The 27180-nt window shown below is 32.9% G+C and overlaps 1 protein-coding gene across 1 annotated transcript in view; it reads right to left on the bottom strand.

The window, feature by feature from the left end:
- Window positions 1–27180, bottom strand: part of Adgrl4 (adhesion G protein-coupled receptor L4) — a 103869-nt gene that overhangs the window by 21703 nt on the left and 54986 nt on the right. Inside the window, exons 4-13 of the mRNA XM_076863669.1 lie at window positions 21603–21752; window positions 20952–21022; window positions 19855–20034; window positions 19563–19746; window positions 18133–18249; window positions 13830–14035; window positions 7049–7222; window positions 5605–5808; window positions 3800–4020; window positions 3602–3668 (exon numbers count right to left, since the gene is read on the bottom strand). Of these exons, the coding sequence (XP_076719784.1) occupies window positions 3602–3668; window positions 3800–4020; window positions 5605–5808; window positions 7049–7222; window positions 13830–14035; window positions 18133–18249; window positions 19563–19746; window positions 19855–20034; window positions 20952–21022; window positions 21603–21752 (1574 nt within the window). The remainder of the gene's footprint in view (window positions 1–3601; window positions 3669–3799; window positions 4021–5604; window positions 5809–7048; window positions 7223–13829; window positions 14036–18132; window positions 18250–19562; window positions 19747–19854; window positions 20035–20951; window positions 21023–21602; window positions 21753–27180) is intronic.

Raw genomic sequence — 27180 nt, 5'->3', positions numbered from 1 at the left:
GAGTAGCAGTGATGCTTCAGTTTATGTCAGGTATGACCTGGCTTTCAATGCTGTTTCTTGCCTTGCCCTTCTTTCTCCCTCAAAAGGGATCTGGCAGGCTTACAGGGTTATTTGATAGAAGTTTACGGTCACCCTTTTAATCCTCTCCCCATTCCTTGTATAAAGTAGGATCTACTACTCACTATGCCCATAAACAAGGTCTTCCATCTGATGAAGCTCTGTTGAATGCTTATGGTGACTTATACTGGTGGCTCCCACATCTTACCAGTATCACTTAAATGTAATTATATATTGTTCTTTTTCATTTGTTTTGTCTTGCTCTCTCACTGATACTCTAGCAGGTTGGGATAATTCTGGTTATGTCCTTTATATTCAGGGCACCCAATTAACATGGTGAACTTAGTTATCTGTCTTGTCATCTTTACCTACTAGAAAACTCCCAAACATATGACGGTGATTTTTCAGTCAGGAGATAACTCATATCCCCAAAATGTCAAGTGATCAATTTTGAACATCTGAACCCATTTTAGAAAGAATTTTTTACTTGTTTTATAACATAAAAGACAAGTTTTTTTCCCCTTTTAGACTCTGACAAATCTACATGCCTTTGCTTTTAGCAATTTTAGATGAAAAAGAAAATCTGGACTTTACTCCTTTTTCCATTCCAGGACTTTGGAGTACATGTGGTTTGTATCCATGCAGATACATTGAGATGTTGCAGTAAGTAAGTGAGTATGGTTGGTTTTCGGATAATTTTTTCCATGGTCCAGACTCAGCTCATCTCCTCTTAGAGCTAGAAAATTCTGGTCACCTATCAATGATGTCGAAGCTTCAGGACATCGCTTTAGTTTAATTTGGTTCTTATTCTTGTCAATACTCTTGGCTTATAAAATGGTCTCCACTTAGGTAGTAATATCAGTTTGTGGCATTTATATAGTAGTTCATTTCTATCTTAATCCCTTCTATTCTTCAGAGGGAGGCAGCCATGTCTCTATTCAACCCCTTCCCTTAGGTGTATGTATATAATTTCATTTGATCTGGGCAGGCGTGTAATTCCTTTTTACTTCTCTAAATTTTCTGTGTGCATAGAACAGCTGAAGTTTGTGCATTTCCCATAATTTACTCCTAGGCCCACCATATGATATCTCTTTCTTTTCCTGCTACTGGGGATTCCAAAGCAAGCATGCAGCCTAAGGGAAACTCTAGACAAAAGTAGGTGTTATATGTTCACATTTGGCCTCAAATCAGGAGACACATGTCAAACTCTTTCCAAAAACTGTTCCTCCTACTCTGTTCTAATATACCAAGGAGACATGGAAGTTCTACAGTCCCACCAGCAAACAGGGATCAGGATGATCATTTTTCTTTTACCATGTCAGATCCACTTTCTGCAACATCTTTGGAGTGCCCCTCCTCACCTTCTCTTCAGGAGATGGGGAGCACCAATTTTCTTCCTCACTAGGTGGGGAAAAGAAGAACTTCCTATAGAGGACATTGTATGTACTTCCTCAAAAGCCAAGGATGCCTCACTCTGGGCCATCAGCTCTTGAGACCCTCTCTCCATTCTTCTTTTTGGACTACAGCTGTTTCTACTGACTCTTAGTGAGACCCATGGGAAGTGTCGGGCCAAAAATACTTGATCCCCAATCTTTTTTACTTTATATTTGGACTAGAAACTATCCTTGAACAAGAGAAAAAAAATCATTTAACATCACATTATCTACCTTCCAGCATTGGTATTGAATGGATATAACCAGAGTTAATTAATTCACTTTGCTTCAAAAAGAGTTTCTGCTATTTAAAAAATACTATAAATAAAAGCAATATTTAGGTTTAGAGTAAAACTGAGGTGCCTTGCCCATTTCTTAAGTATCCTGACCTTCTGGTTAACTTGGGGATGATTATCATACTGCAACTGTACAGAAGACAAATTGGTTCATTAACTCCAGACTGGAACAGTATGATGATGTCCATTTAGACTTCTGGAAAGTTTTCAGGACTCATTTTTAGATAAGCCCAGCTGAAGCCTGAATACCTTACTATAAGATAATCCAAAGTTATCTTTTCACTTATATAAATAACAGTTAAAAACTATTTCAGAGAGCACTTTCCCTTTCTTACTTTAGAGAAACATGCTCCCATTTTTCCTGTTTTTAACATAATTTCCAGCCTGCTATTTTTCACCTAATCTTTAAGAATCGCTATTTCATAGAACTTTTACTGGTAGAAAACAGTTATCAGAGATTGTCCATGCTGGAAAGAAATAATCAGTAAAGTTAGAATATCTGTAATATATCTTCACACAAAATTCTCATATCAGCTGGGCATGGTGGCGTGCATGCCAGTGGACAGGGAGTTCAAGGCCAGCCTCAGCAAAAGCAAGATGCTAAGGAACTCAATGAGACTCTGTCTCGAAATTAAATACAGAGTAGAGCTGAGAATGTGGCTCAGTGGTTGAGTGCCCCTAAGTTCAATCCCCAGTATCCAAGGTATAGGAGAACAGGATGCTATTCAGTTTGTATTCTTCTGTGGGCTGAAAATACTGCAGTTATAATAAATTAGCTGAAATTGTTTTAACTGAAATCTACCCAGTGGCTTAAAATATTGCTAGATTAATTGTGAGAATTAGAAACAATTTTCTGTGATGATTAGGGAGTATAATTTCTGAATGCACTTGATTTTATCCACACCATTAAAAAATAAAGCTTGATGAAAATTCTCTGCTTTGCATTTCAAGCTTTTCTCCACTTATCAGTTCTCATGCAACCATAAAAGACTCAGGGAAAAGAATAAAACAGAAAAAAGATATTAAAATCATGGCTAGCTTTTGGTCAAAACATAGAACAAAGTTGTCCAAAATATTGTCACAATTCTTCTACTGACAATTCATTCCATTCTAGAGTCTTGTCATACCTCCCGGATTCATTGTCAGACTATTATATTCAGAATGGCTGTTGAAAACTTTTAGCACTTAGAAATGCTCTTGAGACATATAAAAATGTCTTTATTTAGAATGGAACATATAATACCTGCCAAATTTGTAGGTTTGAAACCACCTTCAATAAGAATTAAAAGGCCCTCTTCCTTGCTGAAATAGGACTATCAATATATGACTTGTCTGCTTCTGAGAAATAGTGGGTTCCTGTCTCTGACGTTGCAATTTAGTTTAAAATCACTTTATGATGACAGGGTACATAAAGATGATAAAACTATAAAGATGACAGTCTAATCTTCAAAGATGACCGATCATCGATAAAAGATTAAATAACGTAAACATCTGCAATACCAGATTATCAGCTGGTTGGCACACTCTTAGTATTGAAGTATACCAAGAGGCTCTTGATAAGTAAAATGCTTTTTCCTATGTTATGCAGAAATCAATCCTCCCCCAAAAGGGGCAAATGAATTATAATTGCTTAGAATTTATAAGGTATATATTTTTCTCAGTTGCAATGCAATATATGTAAAATATTAATAAATCATATACTGTACAGTGTTCAAAATCCTTTCTCCTTAAAAATAAAATACCTGATTGATGGAAATTTTAAGCACCCCTCAATCATATTTTTTTAATTTTAATAACAATTTTATATATACGTACAAGAATGATTAGACATGCTGGTCCTATGAAACTCCAAATAAAGTTGTTTTCTGTGCTAAGCCAACATCTGAAAAAAAAAAACACAAAAAACAGTAAAGTCAATAAGTATGTTTTTTCCGTACTTTAACAAGCAACATTTTCAAAGACATGCTAAATATATTCAGAAATGTCTTTCAAATGTTTAAGAACTTAACTTACACTTTGGTGGTGCCATAATATCTATATCCTAATGCTGCCGAAAATCCAACCACCACAGCTGGGCTGAGATAGCCAAAGATATAAAAATTCTTGTGCAAAAATCCCTTGTTGTAGATAACTCCCACAACAATGAGATAGAGGTGTATGCCTTCAATACACATCCATGCAAAGGCAGCTAAGAAGAAGTAATGAAGCAGCCCAGCAATGATTGAACAGAAGAGCTAGAAATAAAAGAAAGAATCCATAAGCATTTGCTTTTAAAATTATCATAACATAAAATCTTGAATTCCTCAATAAATTATGCCACTATGCATGATGGATGACATTAAAATACTCCTGTCATGTCAGTTTTTAAAGATGTGCTATTTCTAGTTGATTTAGAAGAACTGTGCTTCAACAATAGAAGACATTAACTAGTCCTGTGATAGAGCTAAGTTATGGCCCTTGTGCAAAGACATTCTTTGTATAAATTTACATTGTGTAGAAAATTGTGGGTTATTCACATGTAAACCATGGTATCCTGGTGATTATGTTATATTTAAGTTTACTTCTGCTTTGGACACATCTATCTTCTCCTTTATTTTATACATGCTCAAAAAAGAAAAAAAAATATTTGTAATAAACACTATAAGGATTATTTTTGGAGAAAGGATGATATTGGGAGACAACTGAAAGAGGAAATAGGCATTGAGGGAAGGTGGGAGGTGTATTAAATTGAAAGATGTCCTAATAATGTTATAAAACAAACAAACAAAAAATTAGGTTAGGAGTTTATAGTCCAGTGCATAGTATTTAAAATAAATATGATGGACACCCAATTCCCAGAAGAAAACCTTGATAATTGATTCTTAGTTTCAGTCCTTGGGACTTTTCTAAGGAGAATGGAATTCTGGAGGCATTTTGCCATTGTGTGATCATGACAATACAATTCTGTAATCTCCAACTTCAAGGAGTGCAGAGACATGGTTCCAGCTGCTGCTGTTGTAGGGAATCCATTACCAAGTTCGAATTCCTGCTGGTTGCTGCCTGCCAACCAGCCACCAATAGAGCAGGGCTACTACCATGTTCCTGTTCCTGAGAGATAAGGATACCTTGAACCAGGTGACTTTGGTTCACGGACCTCTCTAAGAACTCCTTGGCAACTGTGCTGAACTTCTTTAGAATTGTTGTATAAACTCTTCACCCATTCCTGTTTTTCCTCTTTTCTTCAATTCCTTTTTTCTCCTCCTCTCTCTCAGCTCAAACCTGCATGGTGCGCTCCTGTGGCCCATTTTATCCTCATAGTCACTTCCACTAAAAAAATTATTGTATATTTGATCCCATTTCAGTGTCTGCCTCTAGGAGGACCTAGATGAACCTAATATGAAATTGTTCGGTAAGACTGCATCCATAGTCACAGGAAAGGGGCATTAATAAAACTTAGGGAATAGGTAGAACCAATTGATTATATTTCATTCTATGAAGTCTAGCTGCTTTTATGTTCTGTTGGATCCTAAGATGAACTTTGTTTCCAATTCTCTCTCTTCTTGATCTTTAATGACCCTTAAAACAAAAAACATTCTTTAGTTTGTTGTGAAATTTTAATTTGTCCCAATAATTCAAAATAATGAGGAACATTTTTGCTTAATGGACTCAAGTTGCTTAGACACATTAGTGTTATCAAACTTAGGAAAGATAACTTAAGAAAAATTTGTACAGTATGTTTGACCCATTAAGACCTTCATTACAATTCATGTTTCTAGGACACAAATATTTAAGAAAGAGAAAAATTTTAAATAAAATAGAGAGTAGGTAAATCTACCCACCTTATTAGTATTTGTATTGATTCCAACAAGAAAAACAAGTTCTGCAAGGAAGAGGCTACAGCAGAGATTTTTGTGAATTGTTGTCCTGGTGCTTTGAATTTCACTGAAGAACCAGAAGGTAAAAATACATATGGCAAGACAAATCAGTGAAATAATTATTCCTAGCTGAGTGATCCTTGTAAGAATATTATAATCTTTAATGCCCTAAGGGGAAATAATAATAAATCTGTTAAAAGAATAACTCAGTAACCTGTCAAAGAAATTACAACATGTAATGAACTTCCTTTTTTGGTGAACCATTAATCAAAAATGTTCATAAAATGTAAAAATACAAATGTGCATTTAGATGAGAAAAATTTTGTACTTTTGAAAATACTCAATATCCAGAAGAATGTGATATAAATCACATAGCACTCAATTCAACAGTACTCTAATCAGTGATTTTTCCCCTTAAACATAGTGTTTATTAGTTTATGGTTTAATGATATTATCATCATTGGTTTCATGATATTGGAAAGACAATTTATTGTTATAATGGGAAATGGTTAATTAAAATGGATTTATCAGTGGTAAGTCCAACTCTTTTTTCTATGCAGTGATTCATCTAAAACACATTAAACAAAGGTATAAGAAAAGCTGAATATGTGGAAGACCCAAATAGCATAGTCCAAAGACTCTGAAATGGAAAATGTTTTATTCTAATTAGATAAGTATTTATCTTTACATATAGAATAGAGACTTCTTTGCTTAATTAACACCCTGAAAAAATAATCTTTAAAATTGACATTACTTTAGGCAGGCTTGTTGGGCCATTTTATAAACTTAATAATGAATTCTAAGTATGAATGGATGCAAATCTATAATCTCATGAAGATATGATTCAGAGATATAAAATAACAAAGCATAAATAAGTAAGTAAAATATTACTAAAGGAAAATACACTTTATGAAATTATTCATCTTAGATTTTTCATGTTTTAAAATATTGCAGGATTCTATATTGCTAAAAACATGATATTAGTTATGTGTCATTTTTGAATAAATATTAAATATTTGAGGGTACTCTGTTACTGTTAAAAATAAATTTTCAATACAAAGACAAAGACCCTTAGATTTCATAAATCATTATAATGTTCAAGTGACGTAAAACACTAAGAATTTATAGATGGATATATAATTTAATATGTAATCTACTAGATATTAGAGATTAGATAAATCATAGATTAGAAATAACCTAAAGTCCAAACTAGATATGTCTTATAAGGCAGGGAGAAAGACAAGAGACTAAAAGAAAGATAAAATATTTTTGGTTTTATAATTATATTATATATGCTATTTATATCCAAGAAAAACATAAAATTAATTATTCTTTTGAACTGTATGGAATAAAAGCAGAAAAAGAAACATAGTCAGATTTATATATATGCAGTGGGAAATTGTCTTACAATTGAAGAACTAGAAGACATCAAAATTGCAAAATGGGTCAGGTGGTTACAACGACAGGAGGTGTGGGTCTCATTTGAGTAGATCAGCTCACAGCCCTCCAAAGACCAGCTGCCATTCATGGTATCAGGTGAATAGTTCCAAAATGCACACTGAGTCCTATACTTATCTGTGATCTGAAAAAGAAACATTTTATTGATGGAAAAAAAGAAAAAGTTACATAATGTTGCTTTAATTTTATTTAAAATACCATTAATACAATTAAAATAATGTCTAGAAAATAAAGCATAAAATGAATTATAATAAATGCAGGTTATTGCTATATGAAAGAATTGAAATTTGTCTTGCAACAATGTTGTTTTATCAATCTTATGTCACAGAGTTGTGATCATTTATATTATTTAAGGAGATCATGGGTAAATTCTATAACTCAATGTATAAACCATCATATGTATCTTTATTTAAAAATGTTCATTATTTACTGAATGTTTGCCATATTTATGTATTCAAAATATAATACTGAACAAAACATATGAAAATGTTTGTACCCGTGACCTTATATCCTAGTTGGGGATGAAAAGTTATTAAATGTAAAAATTAAATCTGGGAAAGAGGAAAATGGAAAGGAAGTTGGTGTGAGGAGGTGGTGTCTAAACAGATAACTCCATGAAGGAGGAGTGAGCCCTACAGACTGGGGAACAGAAGGTTCCACATAGTTGAAGTGGCAAATAGAAAACCCCTGAAGTGAGATGACAGGAACCCTCCAGAAATGTCCAGAAGCCAGTTAAGATACAGCACCATGAACAGGAGAGAGAATACAGCTGATGAAATCAAACCAGAGCTCCATCACATAGACAAGGAATGGTTGTTCGATAAATAGCAGAACTCTTATGGGCAACAGTTGGAGCACTGACACAGTCTGAGTTTGGGGTGAGTCTGAGAAGACAAGGATGGAGCTCAGTTGAAGAGATGACTAGAAGGTTTCTAGATCAGGCTACATGGAGAAAATGAAAGCCTTTATCTAATGGACTGGAAATTCGATCCAATGCCAGTGGAAACAGAGGGACTCTAAGACTGGGGGTCCAAAGTCCACTGAAAGCACAGATGCCATTCAGGAAAAGAGCAGTCAAGTGAGGTCTGTTTACACACTGGACCTCCACCCCCGACCATCCCCCACCACCCACATTTTCTTAGTTCTCTTAATCCTTGAAGCTAAGCTACCAACTTTATGCAGGAAAGGAAAACTGATAGGCTCAAGAGAAATTGGCTTTTGTTACTGATCTTTAAGATCTTCCAATACCAGAGCCAGGAACCTCCCCATGAAAACTCTCTGGTGAAGCACATCACTGCCACAAACCTACTGGAGCATGCTCTGCCTTAGTATTAAACACGATGGATAGCCATGAACCACTAGACACCAGAGAACAAGCTCTCCCCTAACACCAAAGAGGTAGGACCAAGGCTATCCAGCCAAACAGGAAATCAGGAGGAAGGCAATGCAGGCTGCAGATAATAGTTTAAAAACATACACGAAGTATATCTGACAGAAGAGATACTACATTTGTTAAACAATATTAAGGTCAAAAAGAGTGAAACTTTTCCATGAAAATTGTATATAAAGGAAAACTAAAAAAACATTTGGATGAAAAGAGAAATAAAAAATATGAAACTTTTTTTTAAAAACTAGAAGCTTGAATTGAAAGTCTAATAAAGAAAATAAGGAAGAGAAAAAGAGAACAGAGAAACTGGACAAGGAGAAGGAGAAATCAGCAAAGAATTAACAGAGTAGTTTCTAGAATTGATGCCAAAACATTTTCAGACTCTACAGACTCTCAAAATTTCTGCTATAACTAACGAATAAAGACCCATACTGAAGTCCAGCTCAAAGATTTTGGAATACTGAGAATAATTTTAAGATCTGAGAAGTCTGAAAGAGAGACAGAGAAAGAGAGAGAGAGAGAGAGAGAGAGAGAGACAGAGAGAGAGAGAGAGAGGGGATAAAGAGAGGGAATGAGAGAGAACATGTAAAAGACTATAAATTTTAATTAAAATATTAATTGTGTTCTACTTTTCCAGGGTAGCCTTGAAGTTAGAAGATATGAGAGCAAGGTCTAGAAAGTTCTGAGAAAAAAACACATTTATGATTCATAACCCAGTGTCATGCATCATGATAATATCTTGTAGGGACAGATGGGGCAAGACACTGAAGATAGCAGGAAACAGTTTTATTTAGCTGTAGCCAGGTTCAGAGGGCACAGCTTTTGCTGTAATCAATTAATCCCCTGAACCCCAAGTTCAGGTAGTTTCAGAATTTTATACCCAGCATGTAAGAGCAGTGGCTCAGAAGTTCACACTCTGCAGAAGTTCACATAAAAACAGCTTTTTCTTTCCCTGTTCTGGGCAAGTTAACCCTTCAAGGACAACACCCGAGAAGGAGAGAGTGTCTTCTTCCCTTTCTTTCCTCCCTCTGCCAGATGTTACCAATTGGTAACTTCTCTTAGAAATGTAGTCATCTCTGTGAAGCCCCAGCTCAAGGCCAGAGGCCTTGTTAAAGGACTTGTCTTTTTTTTTTTTATCACATTTTGCATTTACAAACATACTTCTACAAAGTACTATACTGGATTCATGTTTGTGAAAAACAAGTAAAGAGCGTTTAGAACCTGGAGTGCTGATGTCTTCCAGGCCAGTGGCCAAGTAAAACAGGGCAACAGGAAAATAGAAAGTTTAACTACATTGAACTTTTTTTGTAGAGTCTCTTTTGCTTATAGTCTTAAAATCAATTATGATGAAGATTTCTGGCAAAGCTTAGTTAAGATTTTTTTGTGTGTGAAGGAGGGGTGCCACTACAATCTAGAAGACACCATGGTAAGGTATAAACACAAAATATTGATACATAGATAGATAGATACTATAGATAGATATGTAGATATAGATGATATATTAATATATCATATGATATATTTGATATATAAAAGCCTATTAGTTTTTCTTTCCTGCATAAAGGGCTGTAGCTTAGCTTCAAGACTATATCTCTCTCTCTATTTATATATATAGAGAGAGAGAAAGAGAGAGAGAAAGAGAGATGATATATATAGATAGATAGGTATATATAGATATGATATACATAGATATAATATATATATATATATATATATATATATATATATATATATATATATATCTCACACACACACACACACACACACACACACACACAAGTATCAATGAGTATTTCATACTCACTATAGCTACATCTCTATGAGATAAATAACCAGATAATGCAAGGGCTTAAAATGTGACCTTCTATGCTTCTTTTCTCAAGTAGCCACCAGAGAATATGCCACCAAAATACACACATAAACCAAGAAAAAGGGTGAGATTGGCTTGGGGAAACATGGAGCCTGATGCAGAAGAGAGGGGACTGTATGTATAGGGTAATGGTGAGAGGACAGTGAGGCTCATGGTGGCACAGCAACCATAGCATAGATCATAGGGACAGCAACTTTACAGAAGAAAAACTTCTGACAGAGAATCACATTTACTTCTGTGTTTTCAAAGGCATCGGGTACCATTATAGAGTTTGGGAACAAATTAGTAATGGATATACAGAAATATAAGCAAACATGTATCAATTACTTTATAGGAAAAGATTCAGCCTCATGTTTCAGCTGCAAATAACACATTCCAAGTTGCAACACTACAGACATTGAAAACTGATTTTATTGGAAATTGGAGGTAAGCATGGGATGATGGGTGGCTCAGGAAGTTTGTCTATCATAGGGGAAAACAGGTAAAAGAACTAAATCTGAATCTTTCAAAGATGACAGTTAGGAGGTAAGACCTATTTTTAGAAGTATAAAATGAAGAGTTACTGAGGTTTGGTGAGATAAAAAGGCAAAGAAACTTTAAGAAGTCAGAGACTTGAATATATTCATTAACTAAGACACTGGAGTAAATGTAGAGAGATCCAGGAAAGATGAGGTAATGGCTGAAGCCAATTCTCTTGGGAATTAGATAGTCAAGGATTTGAAGAGCACCAGACTGGACAGAAGAACGAGGGCTATTGAGAGCAAGGTTCTGAAGGAAGTCTGCAGAGAAGTGCTATCCTCTCCAACTGATTGCCAACTGACCACATGCAAATTGTTTAATTTCCTGAAGACCCAGCTACCTTGTGTATAAAATGTGATAACAGTATATCATGCATATGGATCTTATGAGAATTGAAAGCTTTTCTTCAAAGTAAATCATTTAGAAATGGCATGATAACACTGTTTTGTACTATTCACTAATATTTTATTAATAATATTATTAATATTATTAATATTCCTCTGAGGTAATAAAAGGTGCATAACAGTTAGTCAAGTCACAGATAAATTATGGGAGATTCAAGTCACTAATGCTATTATGTATGAGATATCTTCTGTTTTCTCAGGGAAAATAAAAAGGGGTCAAATTGTCATTCTCAGAGAAAGAGGATGCAGGGAGTAAGTAGAAAGTAAGGGTCATTATTTTGAGTTACAAAACATTTGTACAGGTGGGCGGATCAAGGACAATTAAGTCTTTCCATGAATTATTGTGAAGAGGGTTATTTTTTCTTTTCACATGCATGCTTTATGTTTTGGTTCTTTTCAAAAGAAAAAAAAGTGAAGTGGGTTGTCTTTGCAACTTTAAGCTACAAAAACATTTAGTATCTCTGATCACAAAAGCACGAGAATCAAAACTAAAAATAGACAAATAAGATTACATCAAACTTAAAGTCTTCTCTACAGCAAAGTACATAATAGAATGAAATAACAAGGTACAGAATAGGAAAATATGTTTGCTAACTACACATCAGGCAAGGGTCTAATATCAAGTATACATACAAAACTAGAAACGAAAAAAAAATAGGAACAATAAAAACAGCCTGATTAAAAATGGGAAATAGGCATAAATAGACATTCCTCAAAGAAGATATACAAATGGCAACTTGTTTGAAAAAAATTCCAACTTCACTAATTATCATTGTGAGATATCACTTCACATCTGTTAGGATGGCTATTACTAAAAGACAAAAGTTAATAAGTGCTAGAAAGGATGAGAAAAGGGAACCCTTGAACACTGTTGGTAGGAATGTAAGTTAGTACAGCCATGATGGGAAAAAAATATGGAGATTCCTCAGAAAAATTAAAAATGGAACTACTATATAATCCAATAATCTCACTAGTGATTGTATATCCAAAGGAAATGACAAAAGCACGTTAAAGAGATATCTGCACTCTCATGTTTACTGAAGCATTATTCACAGTAGCAAAGAAATGAGAACAACCTAAGGGTCCATCAACTGATGAATGGATAAAAAAAAAAGTGGTACATGCACACAGTGGAACACTATAAAGCCACAAAAAAGAATGAAATCCCACCATTTGTGACTACAAGTATGGAACTGGAAATAATTATGTTACATGAAGTAAGCCAGGAACAGAAAGACAAGCATCATATGATCTCACTTAATCATGGAATAAAAGATGATGTCATAGAAGTTGACAATAAAATGGTGGCTGCCAAAAGAAAGGAGAATTGGAGGAAGAGAGGAATGGGGAAAGGTTTATTATTAGGTGCTAAGTTATGCTTGAAGAGAAAGAATTTCTGTTGTAATACTTTTCATAGTTGAGTGACCATGGAAAGATGTATACTGTATATTTCAAAAAGCAAAAAGAAAAGATTTTGAATGTTTTCATCATAAAGAAATGAAGTTTTAAGAGACAGATATGTTTAACCTGATTTAAAACATTATGTAATATATACATGTATTGAAATATCATGATACCCCATAAATATATATAATTTTTAAGTATTAAATATAAATTTAAATAAAAAATGAAAACTATGTCCAAGTTTCCATTCTTAAAAAACTCACACTTCTTTTTCTCTCTGTAATGCTTATCATTATTTACCTATTATTTACTGGAGTTTTCTATACATTTAGTTGCTTTCCTTTAGAAGTCTTCATTGAACAATGACACATCTGCATTATGTGTATGCATATGTATGCTTTTGGTTTAGAAAGTTTCTCCCCACTAACATGAACACACGAATATAATGGCCAGCTTCAAGGTTCTTCAAATGGAGTTTTGAAAGTTTCTTTGACCATGTACAAAAACCAAAATTCTGCTGAAAGCCCAGGAAAATCATCAATTGTACAAAGGTAGCAAACAATTCATGATTTTTGAGTTTCCCTATTCACTGGGAACTAAAATAGCTTGGCTAGTTCAAATGGTGCTTTTTACTATATAGCTTTAATTATATTTAAATTTAAAAATGATTTTGAATAAAAATAAAAGAGTAAAGTGGTTTTGGCTATTTATGAAATTTTATAAAAGTCTATATGATTTTGTTTTACTCCACACCCAAATTCCTACAAACATTGTTTTAAATTACAATTATAAACTAAGGACCTCACTTATTGAACAAGTGCATTTATATCTTCAACTGTGATACTTTCTCATAATTCATTTCTTGAAGGCATGAAAACTTCCAAAATGAATAGTGTACTTAAAAGAATAAAACTGAAATATAATAATTTTAGAGAACCAAATATGTAAATTCTTTGGTACTGATCAGAAACTTCAAAGAACACTATGAGTATAAAAATGTTTTATAGAAAAGTTAGTTAAAAACATTTTACTCTCTTAATTTTACATCCATATTTTTAAGCTATAAAACTCACATGTATAAAAGTGACACCACCACAACAAAAAAAGCATTTCTCTGAATGTATCACCATCTAAAAACACAACTTACCTTTATGTGACTTAATGTAAATGTTATTTTTTCCAGTTCATACAATGTGGGTGGATTTGAGTTAACTGAGACAGAAATGACTGAAGAGACGACTCTTTCCTCCTCTTCAGAATTATCAGAAGATTGAGGTTCCAATAAGAAGTTGTCAGATGATGAAAGCAAGGGGCCAATACTTTTATAATATAAAAATGCGACTGCAACATTGCCTATTAATCAAATTCATATGCTTAGTAAGATTCTTATAAAACAAAAATTCTATTGAAGCTTTTAAACATAAAAATTGAATGAACAAAGATTTTACTCTAAGGAAGTCATACAAATACACAGATACCGAAGTTCGGGCCACACTAAGCCCATGTATACATTATAAAACCCATGGAAAGACTGCTATTATTGTCTGATCTCCATGAATCTCAAAATGATCATGAACTGTAGGTTTCCCTTTGCACACACAATAGTTAGAGAAAAATAGTCCCAAATTAAGTTACATCTAAATCTTAATCAACCACAGTATGCAGCATATTCCCTTGAAAGGTAAAATTTTGAGTTATTATTTCCATGTGCAAATATATGAACTGGAGAGATACTGAAGGAAAATTATCACAGATTTATGGAAATCGCCCATTAAGTCTCAAATTTTCAGTTCCACAAATATATCAACAAAATTGACACAAGTAAATTAAAAGAGGTTGGAAATCATAATCTAGAGCTTATATGTGATATTAATATTATTACAATGCAATTACACTATAACATAGTTATATTATTATGGAAATTTATATTATATTTAAGTTTTTGTGGATGTTCCACATCTGGGCCAGTAGGACAAAATGGATTAAGAAAGTTTAAGTTTGCATGAGTCGTGACTTGTCACTGAGTTTAATGTTATTCTCACTGAACATGCTCTTATTTAATGTGTGCCAGAGGAGGAAGTGGATTGACCTGGGATGTAGCCATTTATGGGGTCCCCTGACATTCTACAATGCAGTGTATTTGAATGTAACCCAATACTGCAGATATATAAAAACAAATAATGATACCATCATCAAAACAAAGTCCTATGAATAAAACTGGAAACCTCCTCATCATACTAACAATATGATTCTTAATATTAAGAATTAATAAATAATAATATTACTACTATTAATATCTATTAGTATTCTTCAATATGATTTTGTAAGGCAAAAGTTGCCAAAGTGTATCCCTATGCATATTTCTTATGGTAATTTTAAAAGGCAACCATTGGAGATGTTAACAGATTGCTTGAACTACATATAGCATGAGAACATTTTCCTGACCTGACAACTTTGTACACTTATATCAAAGAAACAAATGGGTGTTAGTGTAACACAGTTGGACTAGTGCAATTAGGACTCCAAGAGATTTAGACAATTATCCCAGGCTTTGCTGTGGAGAGACAAGGGCCTAAAAACCTTTTCAGTCAATACAACATCTAGTTGATAATAGTGATTACTTTGGGGTCGTAATAAGAGATGTCTGAAATCAAATGAAGAATTGAGAGAGCAGGTGAAATAAAAAATTCTATTACTTACTGCTATCTTATCTAAAGACAAATATTATTTAACATCTATTTTTTTACCTTGGGCAAGGGGTACCATAAAGATGCTCAAAAAATCCCTTCGATTACCTTTAAGACTACTGTTTCAATATTTGTTCATTCTCAAACTTTTGAACCTTTTCCAGTTCTCATGATTTTTCACACATTCTATCCCTGATCTAGGTTTGAGCTCTCTTACCAAATCTGTATCTTCTTCAAAAACTAGGGGTCAATCACTAATGGAAGAAATTAAAAACCTGGAGTAGTATGAAAAGAATAGGTCATTTGCTATTAAATCATTACCCATTTTCCCCCATTTTTCTTCTTAATAAAGTTTTATGTTAGTCTTTTTTTGTGCTATGATCTTTCTAATATCTATTAATATTACCATACTTTTTCTAAGAAGTAGATATAGCCTTTAATTCAATGACTAGAACCAATACTTGAGCATTTTCTCAATGGGAAAAAACCGCTAAATTCTGGAGGGATTGTACTTTAAATTAACAATTACATAAATTTGTTAAAGGGTTGTCATTCAGTAACTGTTTTTCCTTAGATTTACCTATTTTGTTTTTTGGCCTCTATTTCCTTAAGATGATATTTAGAAATTTTTTATTACAATGGTCCAATTATGAGTTGCAGTATAAACTACTGGAAAACTATTAGTATGACAGAAATTATGTTTTTCTATATGTTAAAAACCAAGATCAATTGTTTCAAACTAGACTATGCAATGAACTCCTTAGAGAATCATTGTTCTCACACTTCTTTATTGCTACTTCTCTTGAGAATAACTAAAAGCATCTTCTCAACAGGACTTTGTATGCTTCTCTATTTTGTTGTCTAAATATTATTCGAATTTCATAAGTAATTTAAAAGCAAGCAGGTGGAATCTCTCAATAAAAGTGTATTATCTTTTTATTACAAAACCATGGTCAGAGTATTAAATCTTGTTCTTTTCATCCTCAGCCCCTTTCCTTCTTTCTTCTAAAATTCAGCCTATAAAAAATATTAAAAATCAGCTGTTCCCCATGGACTTACTACATATTCCTAAAATGGCAATGTGCATGTTTTAAATAAAACATGTGTTTTAGTTATGAATGCTGTCAATAAGTGAAATCACACACAAACATCACTGAGAGGGTATGATCAGTTTGTTAGATTTGCCCTTATATTTAAGATCCAACCTTGAGGAAAATACATTTTCTCATTCTGTTTTATTGAGAGCTGATATTACTATGCCTTTCAATGTCAGTTTATATGTGTGATCATTAAATATAACAAAGCTACCATGCAATCAGACAGTATCCTTTTGAGATACTAATTCCATGACAATTTCATCATCTGTCACTATAATGGTTATTTTCAATGTTTTTTTTTTTTCCCCAACCTCTAACAATGTCTTTGAAATTTCAACAGTTTGTGTCATTTGGAATAGCTATTAAGTATTATATATATAGACTTAGCTAATTAGAATGTGGTATAATAACTTAGTGTCAAGGGTTCAAAGTCAGTGTGGTTTAGTTATTTTCCTTCGATTATTTTTTGGGGGGAGGTGGTATTGGGGATTGAACTCAGAAGCACTTAACCACTGAGCCACATCCCCAGCCCTTTTTTTTTTTTTTTTTTGTATTTTATTTAGAGAAAGGGTCTGAGTTGTTTATCTACTTGCTAAGTAGTTGAGTCTGGCTTTGAACTTGTGCCTTAGCTTCCCCACCCACTGGTAATACAGGCATGCACCACCACATCTGGCTTTTCCTTTGTTTTATGACTATACGTTTCTTACAATTGTATAGAAAATGACAGGAAGAATGGAGAGGATAATATTGATGAATGAGGGAAAAAAATCCCTGGTTAGTGCAGTGGAAACAAAACAAAACAAAAAGGCTTTCTTCTGAGAATGGATGTATACCATGTTCTTAATAAGAAAGAAATCTCATCTTTTTTTATGAAATAGTGTCTACACATGAGACTCTGGGTGTCTTGTATATTTTTTCATTTGTATTTATGACCATCCACATATTATTTGAAGATATATTCTGATTCATGTTTTCCTAGATAATATATTTTTACCCACATGAGAACAACTACAATAAAAATTCTTCTATCAGCAGAGATTTTTCTAAGCATACTGCTCTGAGAGAGCAGATAAATGGTTAAATTTAAATAGTAGCTACTTGTCTGGTTCTGGTTAGTTGAAAGGGAAAATATTGTTGGGCTGACTTATTTTTTAACATCTTTCTATCTAGTACTGGTTCTGTACTAGATTCTGATAAGCATGGAGATGAATCCATTAAATTTGCACCTTAGTTTCATTATCTATAAAATGAGATATAAATTATATAGTCATTAAGTTAGCTGTTGGTGCTAGCATTCTCTGATTCAAGTTTTTAAATAATGCTGTCTTTAGGTTAGTTAAGGGTTTACTGTACAAAGGCTAAGAAATGACAAGTGAAAAGAGAGGTCTAAATAACTTAGTATTTTATAAACATGATCTATATTTTGTTTCACACAATCTCAAATTTGTTTTCATGAAGAAGAAAAAAGACCCAAGTCAGCTAAAATTTTCCTCAGGTACTAAAAATGAAACTCTTAAGTACAAATTGTAGATATTCTGTAAATAAACATTAAATATTTTTTATATAGGAAAACACAATTATATATGCATGTCATATAATCAAATGCATGACAACTTTTTATTGCAAATTCATTGATACATTGTATATAAGATTGTTAAAGTCCTACCATCTGAATTGTATGCAGCTTTTCTCTTTGGAAAGATCTTTATATAATCTCCGTCCACATTCATATGGGGATGAATATGTTTCATGTGATATGAATCAAAACAGAAAACTTTGAAAGCTGAAACAAAACCATGAAAATAATAAATTCTCCAAAATTAGTTTACTCACTATTCATAATCAATGTATTTGTTTATTGAGAGACAGTTTAATCCATCATAATTTTATTTCAACTTCCTATTGAATAAACATATTCTGAACATATACAAGCAGTATAATTTTTTGTTGTTATTGTTTTGGTATTGGGTATTGAACCAAGGGGTGCTTTATCACTAAGCTAAATCCCAGCCCTTTTTATTTTTTATTTGAAACAGGAGTAAGTTGCTTAAGGCCTAGCTGAGTTGCTGAGGCTGGTCTGAAACTTGCTTTTCTCCTGCCTTGGCCTCCCCAGTCTCCGGTATTACAGGCTATTACAGGCATGTCTCAAAGTGCTAAGCAAACAGTATAATTTATATCTTGAAAATATGATGTTTTAATTTTTCATTTCATTATAGCACTCATGGTTTAATTCATACTGAGTTAAATAAATGATAAAATACATATGCATTCAAGGGCCTTCATACATAATTACTAAACCCAAGATAAGCAACATCTACTTAGAGTATGTTATCTATAACATACCTTACTATCTGAAGAGTGAATGAATTGAATTCGTGTGAGATAATTCCCTTAGCTGGTGATTTTTACCCTTTTGGAAGCAATATCTAGAAATTTAGGGCCCTCATATATCAATCAAAATGCTTACAACGCTAATTTTGATAAGTGGTGAAATCTTGATAATTATTTTTGTAATGTACCATTACATAACAGGTCATAACCCAGAAAATGTAATAACAAAATGCAACGATTATTTCAAAAAATATATCTTGCTTCCTTAGGACAACTTTATAGGTATCCTTAATTTAACCCAAGATCATGAATGAGTTTAGTAATTTAGAAATTGCATCAAGCAGGAAACTTTTTAACTTACCATATTTACTACTTCATATTATCAAAAAGCAAAGGGTTCCTAAACAGATATTTGAATATACTAAGAAGATCTGATGTCACTATCTTTGGTCAAAGTAGATTCTAAGAAGTTATAACATAACTGACTGCAAATAACAGGAAGGTAGTGTGCTCTGTATATTTAAATGCTAAACAATTCAGGGATGGGAAAAGATGGATGTGTCAGGAAGGAAGCAGCATCTCTATAGTCATTTTTTTCTGCTGTGCAGCACTTTGTTCATATAGCTCCTGCACTATACATCGATATTCACTTCTACATTGATAAACCTACCAATTTAATCAACATTGTTTTAAATACCCATCCCTCCTTTGGAGACTGGCTTGGCTGAAAACACTATTGCTTTGAAATTGACCTTCAAGTCTTACCTACATCAGTTGAATTTGTATCAAATTGAGTGCTCTTTTGGAAATTCTGAGAAATCCTTAACGTAACTTGTTCAGCAGTATGCATCAGTTTTGTAAGATAAGCTCTCCTGTGATTCGTGGACAATTTATCCCAGATTATTAATGTATCCTTTTGAACAAAATTATTCATGGTTTTTACAAATTCCTATAAAAGAAAGTAAGTCTTAAAAATATTGGAATCCTTCACTAATCCCAAATGTAGGGAAAAATGTAAAGATGAATTATATTAAAAGTTAAAGCTCAACATACTCACAGTTAGAGTTGCATTAGAAAGGGTGTCCTTGGCTGAGATGGTGTTATTCATGTAACCTAGTAAGGGGGATGATTCAGCTAATATTTCTATATATGTAATTACATCCGTCGGTGAAAGCTCAGTCACAGAATTTCTATAGACTTCTTGTAACAAAGCCATAGGTTCTTTTATCAGTCCCATCTAAGCAAAAATGAGTCCAGACAGGGATCCAATTTAGACTTTTATAGCTTTTCAAGAATAAAACTCATATGTTAAGTTTATTCTAATGTTGGTTTTCTTGTCCTATACATATATATTTAATTACCAGACTAAACTTAAACCAAAACATGCATCAATTAAATCTGAATTATTTTCAAGGGATTAGTAGATAACTTAAAAAGCATAGAGTTTTCTTCAGAAAAGACACAGAATATATTTGAATAAACAATTAAAAAAATCACTTTTAAAGTAACTTTCTATATTCCAATATGGAATTATATCTTAACCAAAAATATGTTAATATTTAAGTTCCTTACTCCTTATAAATATTGATATCCTAAGTGATAAATTATAACTTAATAACTTAAATTAGATTTTAATCAGCCAAAGAAGATTCCTTACTATGTGATCAAAGAGAAATTTGCTTTAGCTGATAGTTGATTGCTCTTGTTAAGATTCATATTTTCAATCATATGACAATAATTTTATAAATGTCTGACTTTATTTGCTCTTTGAAGTATTCACTTTGAAGTTCAAAATCTAATTGTATTCAACTATGTCTTCTTAGAATATAGGATTGGATCAGGAGTCAAAGAAATGTTTTACTATTTTATTTAATAACTTTCTTTATAGGAAGAAGGTAATTTTCCAGTATACTGAATAATGAACAAATTGCATAAATTAAACCTGTAGAAGTCTTCCTCAACACTTTGGAGATTTTAAAACTAATTCTATTTGTAATGGCTACACAATACTTATACCTTATATGTAAACAATTACCACAAGTTGAGAATGAATTCAACTGATACTTACTCTTCTTGAGATAAGACATTGGAAGGATTTTAATTGCAACCAAAATGGCAAAAGAGAATAAATTTAAACTCAGCTTGTCTACTTACTTTTTTTAACGTTTTATTAATATTTTTGGCAATGCAGGCATTATCTAAGTGGCAGTTTTCATTCACATTTTCTGCAGGAAAAATAGATTACATGGTAAGTTTAAAAAATATTTTCCTAAGTTAATCATATTGATGACAATGATCTTGCTCACTCATTCATAAAAATTCATAAAATCATCTTCTTTAACACTAGAGTTTCCATTTCAATTTTAGAATACATAATGGTTTGTAGAATGGAAGAAAGTAGTTTAAAGGATTAAGGAATGAATATTAAATGCATAAAACATGTTGCCTACCTCTTCTGTTAAATAAAACAATACCCCTTTCTTAATTCATTTTTTTTCTTTTTTTTTATTGTTGGTTGTTCAAAACATTACATAGTTCTTGATAAATCATATTTCACACTTTGATTCAAGTGGGTTATGAACTCCCATTTTTACCCCGTATACAGATTGCAGAATCACATCAGTTATACTTCCATTGATTTATATATTGCCATACTAGTGTCTGTTGTATTCTGCTGCCTTTTATAAACACAAATGAATGCTGGCACATTTCTTGGAAATATAACTCTTTGATACTTCACAATTGTGTTGTAAATGTTTTACATAGTTCTTTGACTACACAAAAAAATTTAATAACATAAATTACCTTGGCAGTAAGAGCCATCATTAGGCATGAACTGCGCCTTTCCTGTGGATGTCTGATAACCTTCCTCACAGAAGCAGTTGTACCCACCGTTCACATTTTCACACACAGCGTGAGCACCACACACAACTGATTCACTGCACTCATCTATATCTGGAAATATTTGAAAAATTAGTTTTTTAATTTAGTGTTCAAATAGTTGTTTACTTTGCTGATAGCAGTATTACATATGGTTGGTGATTTCATATCACACAGTACAAGAAAGTAAGAAACATCCTATCATTTGGTAAAAAGCAGAGAAAGCAAGACAACATATTTTTGAACTTAATTTGGCCAATTCATTTTCACTGTATACTGAAAATGTCATTCATGGGCCAAATTCTCAAATTGCTTTCTGAACAGCAATGATTCATCAACATAGTCATTTAAATAATTTCCATCATTGAAATGTAACATTTAGGTGTAATTTAATAAAAAAACAAATTTAAAAATATACTTTAAATTATTTGTTGTTTAGTCTTAAGCTAAATTGATTCTAAAGACTGGGTTTCAAATAATCTGGAGAATAAAAGAATTATTAACTTTCTTTCCAAACCTTCATTTTATACATAAAAATTAATATGTAGCTGATGTGTTATTCAACTTCTTTCAAATTTACCACAACTTATTACTTTTGTACATATTTTACTTTTACTATGATTCTTCATATGCAATCATCATAGATAAAGTGAAGATAAAGTAATAAATTGCACAGAACTTACTTATTTATTATTTATTTATTAAAACCACAATAAAGGTGCTAGGTTTTAAGCTCAATTCATTTGTATTCTGAATTCAAAATTTTATATACTACAATGAAATATGACTTAAAGTTATAAATATAGTATAAATACACTTCCAGGAAAGGGAGTGATTTCAAGAAACTGAATCATCCAGATCATTACTTAAATTAATGCCAAGGTTTTTTTTGGTGTGTGGGGGTAATGGGGGATTTAACTCAGGGGCACTCAACCACTGAGTCACATCCCCACCCCTATTTTGTATTTTATTTAGAGACAGGATCTCACTCAGTTGCTTAGCACCTCATTTTTGCTGAGGCTGGCTTTGAACTCCTGATCCTCTTGCCTCAGCCTCCCATGCCGCTTGGATTATAGGCATATGCCACCACGCCCAATTCAATGCCGAAGGTTTTTGTGTTTAGAAGCCCAGCTGCAATTTCTTAGAGATATTTTCTATTAATGAATGAACCAGTAACTTTAAATTTGCAATTTGATCTTTAAAAAACTACAGTGTTTACCAGTATTTAAAACAGAAGTAATTTAAAGTGACATCTAGCTGGTTATCTTAAATGCAGGTGTTTCTAATTTATCACTTGAAATTGCGATAAGACAAAAACAACCATACTCATAACACTAAAGGCCAGATTTGACAGCAAAACTTCTTCTATATTCTTGAAGTAATTTCCATTAGCTAGAAAGGTGATGGGATTCAATTTTAAAGGTTAGTATCCTCTGGTTCTTCTGGCAAGTTCATGATCTGGACCCTGTAGAAATCTAAGTGCACTCCACCCAAAGATTCTGGAGTGCTGCTGTAGCCTCTTCACCCTGCTTTCCCTCATGTCTATGTGTGTTCAGAAACTACTGCCCACAAAAACAAATGGACAGGAAATAAAGTAAGAGACAAACAGGTTGACTATGACTCTGGGGCTATGGAGAACTATCAAGAAAAGCATTCTTGGCTGGGCTAAAGACCAAACCAGTGCAGACGGGGATGCAGACTAGGGTTATTATTTTTTATTAGGTCAAAGAAGTAAGAAAAAAAATATGGAACTAAAGTCAGGATAGGTCTTTTTTTTTTTCCTGGAGCACAGCTGTTGAAAAGTAACACATGCTGCTGCATCCCAATTGGAAAAACACCCCAGTGAAGTTGTTAATAGATGGATGAAGTATCATAAATAGCACAATATATTTCGTTGGGTGAGCCAATTAATATGTTCTTTGCATACCTGTGTTATATAGTTTTAGATGACTTCTATGGATACTGTAAACGAGGTGCTGACTTCTCTTGATTCCAAAACCATTTATTTAAATGTGCAACATTCTTAATAATTTCATCCCAAATCCAATTTCTGAGTAACATACAAATCTTGGCCATATGAATTCAATTTCCATCCACTCACTTGTACTTTGGGTTTAAATACACAGGACCTTGGTGCTAATAACTGACTCTGTTTCAGCTTTGCCCTGTGCCTCCTTATAACCCTTGGGGTTTCAGTTGGGGTGTTTGCTTTAGTTCAAGCACCCTGATCATTACCCACCTGGTTGATTGATATCCCAGTAACTTGCATCAAATGGGCATTTAGCCTCTGAATTCATCAAGTAACAATATGGTGATCTAATAATGACGAGAGCAGTAATTGTAGTAGTAGCAATATCTTGAGACACTAGCAAAGTTTTATATTTTAACTTCAACTTTATGATTAACTATTAATTTTCCCATTAAAGCAATGATTTTCCAACTACTGCCTGATTTATGCTTTTGTTTCCATAATGTTTTACTAAAATATGAAGTAAGGTTTATTGAATTTGATATCATCACTCTGGGCCTCAGTGGTAGAGTTATTAGAGTTTAATGCAATATTGTTGGGTTGACTGCCCCAACTGGTTATGTGCCTGTCAAAAGAACTTCATCTATTCTTGGAATCTTGTTTTATGCCCCCAGTTTTATCTGATAATATGGAAAGAAGCAAAAATTCTTTTAAAAAAATCCCAAGTCATAAAGGGATGACATTGGTGTGGTCAAATGGAATATAACTTGTCATTTTGCAGCAACATCCTCACTAAATTCTCTTTCAATCTCTCGCAGGGTCTAAATGGCTTGAACCTAAAAAAAAAAAAAAAAAAAAAAAATCTACTGTGGTCTCACCTTTCTGCAAGAAAAAGCACTGAGTTTACTAGATACTAGATAGAAGACTTTAATTTATACTGGATTCTCACACTTACTAGCTATGTGACTTTGGGTAAAATACTTTTAACTCAAAAGAGTGCTGTTTTATAACAGATGTGGAAATACAGGTGAGGGTGCTTGTAGTAATGTCTAGGATACAGCCGATACCTGACATTGGAACTGGAAAATCAGGACAAGTGATTCTATTCACATGTGTTTTTATCAGAGTAGGAACCCTAATAAGTAGGTTTGGCAGTACAGGTTGCTAATGCATTTATTTCTAGGTTGGCATGTCCCGGAATCCCCAAAGCTATAAGAGAAAGAGAACCCACTCCTCCATCTTAATGAAAGGTAAATTGCAACTATGTAACTATTTTAATCAAGCTAGGATTCACAGAACAGGTGTAGTAATTGACCCACTTCCCTACTATCAAATCTATCACTTGACTTCATTTAATAATTTAATATTACTAAGTGCAAGCACATCACTAACAATCATAATTCATTTACTATTTTTTCATTAATAAGGTTATGTTTATTTTTCATGTCTACAACTAGCCAACCCAGTAGTATTTTATCATAATTGTCTTTCAAAACATTATCATATCCTGGTTATGATCATATGATACTTATTATTAATGATAGAGTTTTATCATGTATAATTTTTAGGTGGCAAAGAAAATATAAAAATATAAAATTATTGGAAATAATTTACAAAGACCAAATTTAATTTTAATATTATCCAATACTAGGAAAAAATCTACAATTACATAGAATACCCATAGAAAGTAGTCCACAACAAATTAAGAGGTAAACATTGCTCTAAAGCACAGGGTAAAAAGAAAGAATTCGTGGCTTCTACTCATTGGGCCTTGGGAGTCACTTAAAATTGGATGCTTCAGTTTCACCATTTGTGAAATGCTGATCTAGATCTAGGTCTCTTAGAAATTGGGCATCTGATGTTCTGTTTTGCTGTGATTCCAAGGAGAAGAAAAATATGCACAGTGTTAAATCTCACCCACAGCCTCTGTGACAAAATTATCCTATTTGTGGAAAATATCATATGCATATGGACTAAAGGTAAATAATCTCACTTGGGTCTTTTCTTGCCCCAAATTGGAGTCTTTCATTTTCTACTTACTAAGGTTCTTAATGATTTTAATTACTAGAGTTGTCAAGTTTGGGGATCTGCTAAATTTTCAAATCAAAAAGCAATACACTACAATGTGTTAAACTAATGTAAAAAGCAAATGGATTTATGGTTCTCTGTTCAAATTCCCTGAGGATTATCATTGTGCACAAAAAATATCACTACCGAGTGGCAAAAGACGAAATAACTGCACAGCTTCTCAAAAGAGCTTAATCCTTAAGGACAACAGAAAATGGTGAGAAATAACATTTTTTTCCAGAGAATGAGTTTTCCACTGAATAATCCATCAAACAAAGCAGGTAGCAACAGAAGGACTCAGAACTGGGTATTGGTTTTTCATATAGTTGTTGTGTTTTCTGACTACTTAAAATAACTAAAAAGGGAATTAGCAGAAAGTGAGGGTCATTCCACAGGATCTCAACAGAGATGAATATTGGGAGAAGAAAGATGGCTTACGTTATAAATATAGTACACCTCTTTAAAATGCTGGCATTCAATTTTTTTTTTTGTGTGTGTGTGTGTGTGTGTGTGTATATTTTCTCTGCTGTCCAGGATTCAGTTTCTTCTACAACAGGATTCTTCACTTAATAAGGAATATGAAGGGAGAAATATATCCCTTTGTGAATTGAGTGATATTAATAATAAAAATGATCAGATGAAGACACATGTCTTGTAGGGACAAGAGGTGTTAGAAAATTGAACACATAGATAAAATCATATTAAATTACAGTGATTGAGATGCGATAATTTGGGCTTCTTCGCTAATTGAAACATTTCTACTAAATTTACAGTTACATAATCAGCATGTAATTATTAAAGGGCAAATGCATTATGATATTCTATCCAGATAAGAGACAAGAATATAGGCTTGAGAGGGCAAATAGAAAGGTACTATAAACTTTCTGGGCAGTACTTCATAGATTCCTAGATCCTAAATACATCATAATGCTGTATTCCAATAAAACATTTTCTGCAACCATTAAAGATGAAATTATTGTTCAATAAGAATAGCATTATTTTCTCATATTTTAAATCCTTTATGCCCTTGCAAAGCTTGATCCACTATATTACATGATTCAGTGTGAGATTTAAATGGCCCAGCTATTTAAGTCTCCTGTGGAAAGAATAATGGATTTCTAGATATAAGACTGTGATTCTAGTCCTCCCTTTATCTTAAATGTGTGAACTGGACTAGCCCTTCACTTTCCTTGGCTATAAAATGAAGAGACTAAAATCTTCCTATTTGCGTAAGAAAGTGTAAAGCATAGGTACATGAGACTGGATGATTTCTTTGAAACAGACATTTTACTGATAAATTTTCTTTGACTACTGTTTCCTAACTTACCATGTGTTACTATTAATATTGCCAGACTTCTTAGCTTGCTGATGAGGATTTTATTAGAGCAAAAATCAAAGATTTTTTAGTGTGATCTAGACTAATTTAAATACCTGTTTTATCTAACTATGTAAAGTAGCATCATATTA

This window comes from Callospermophilus lateralis, chromosome 7 (assembly GCF_048772815.1).
Source record: "Callospermophilus lateralis isolate mCalLat2 chromosome 7, mCalLat2.hap1, whole genome shotgun sequence".
Classification (NCBI taxonomy): Eukaryota; Metazoa; Chordata; class Mammalia; order Rodentia; family Sciuridae; genus Callospermophilus; species Callospermophilus lateralis.
Note: the sequence above shows the minus strand (reverse complement) of the source record. Positions and strands in the feature narration are given on the sequence as shown.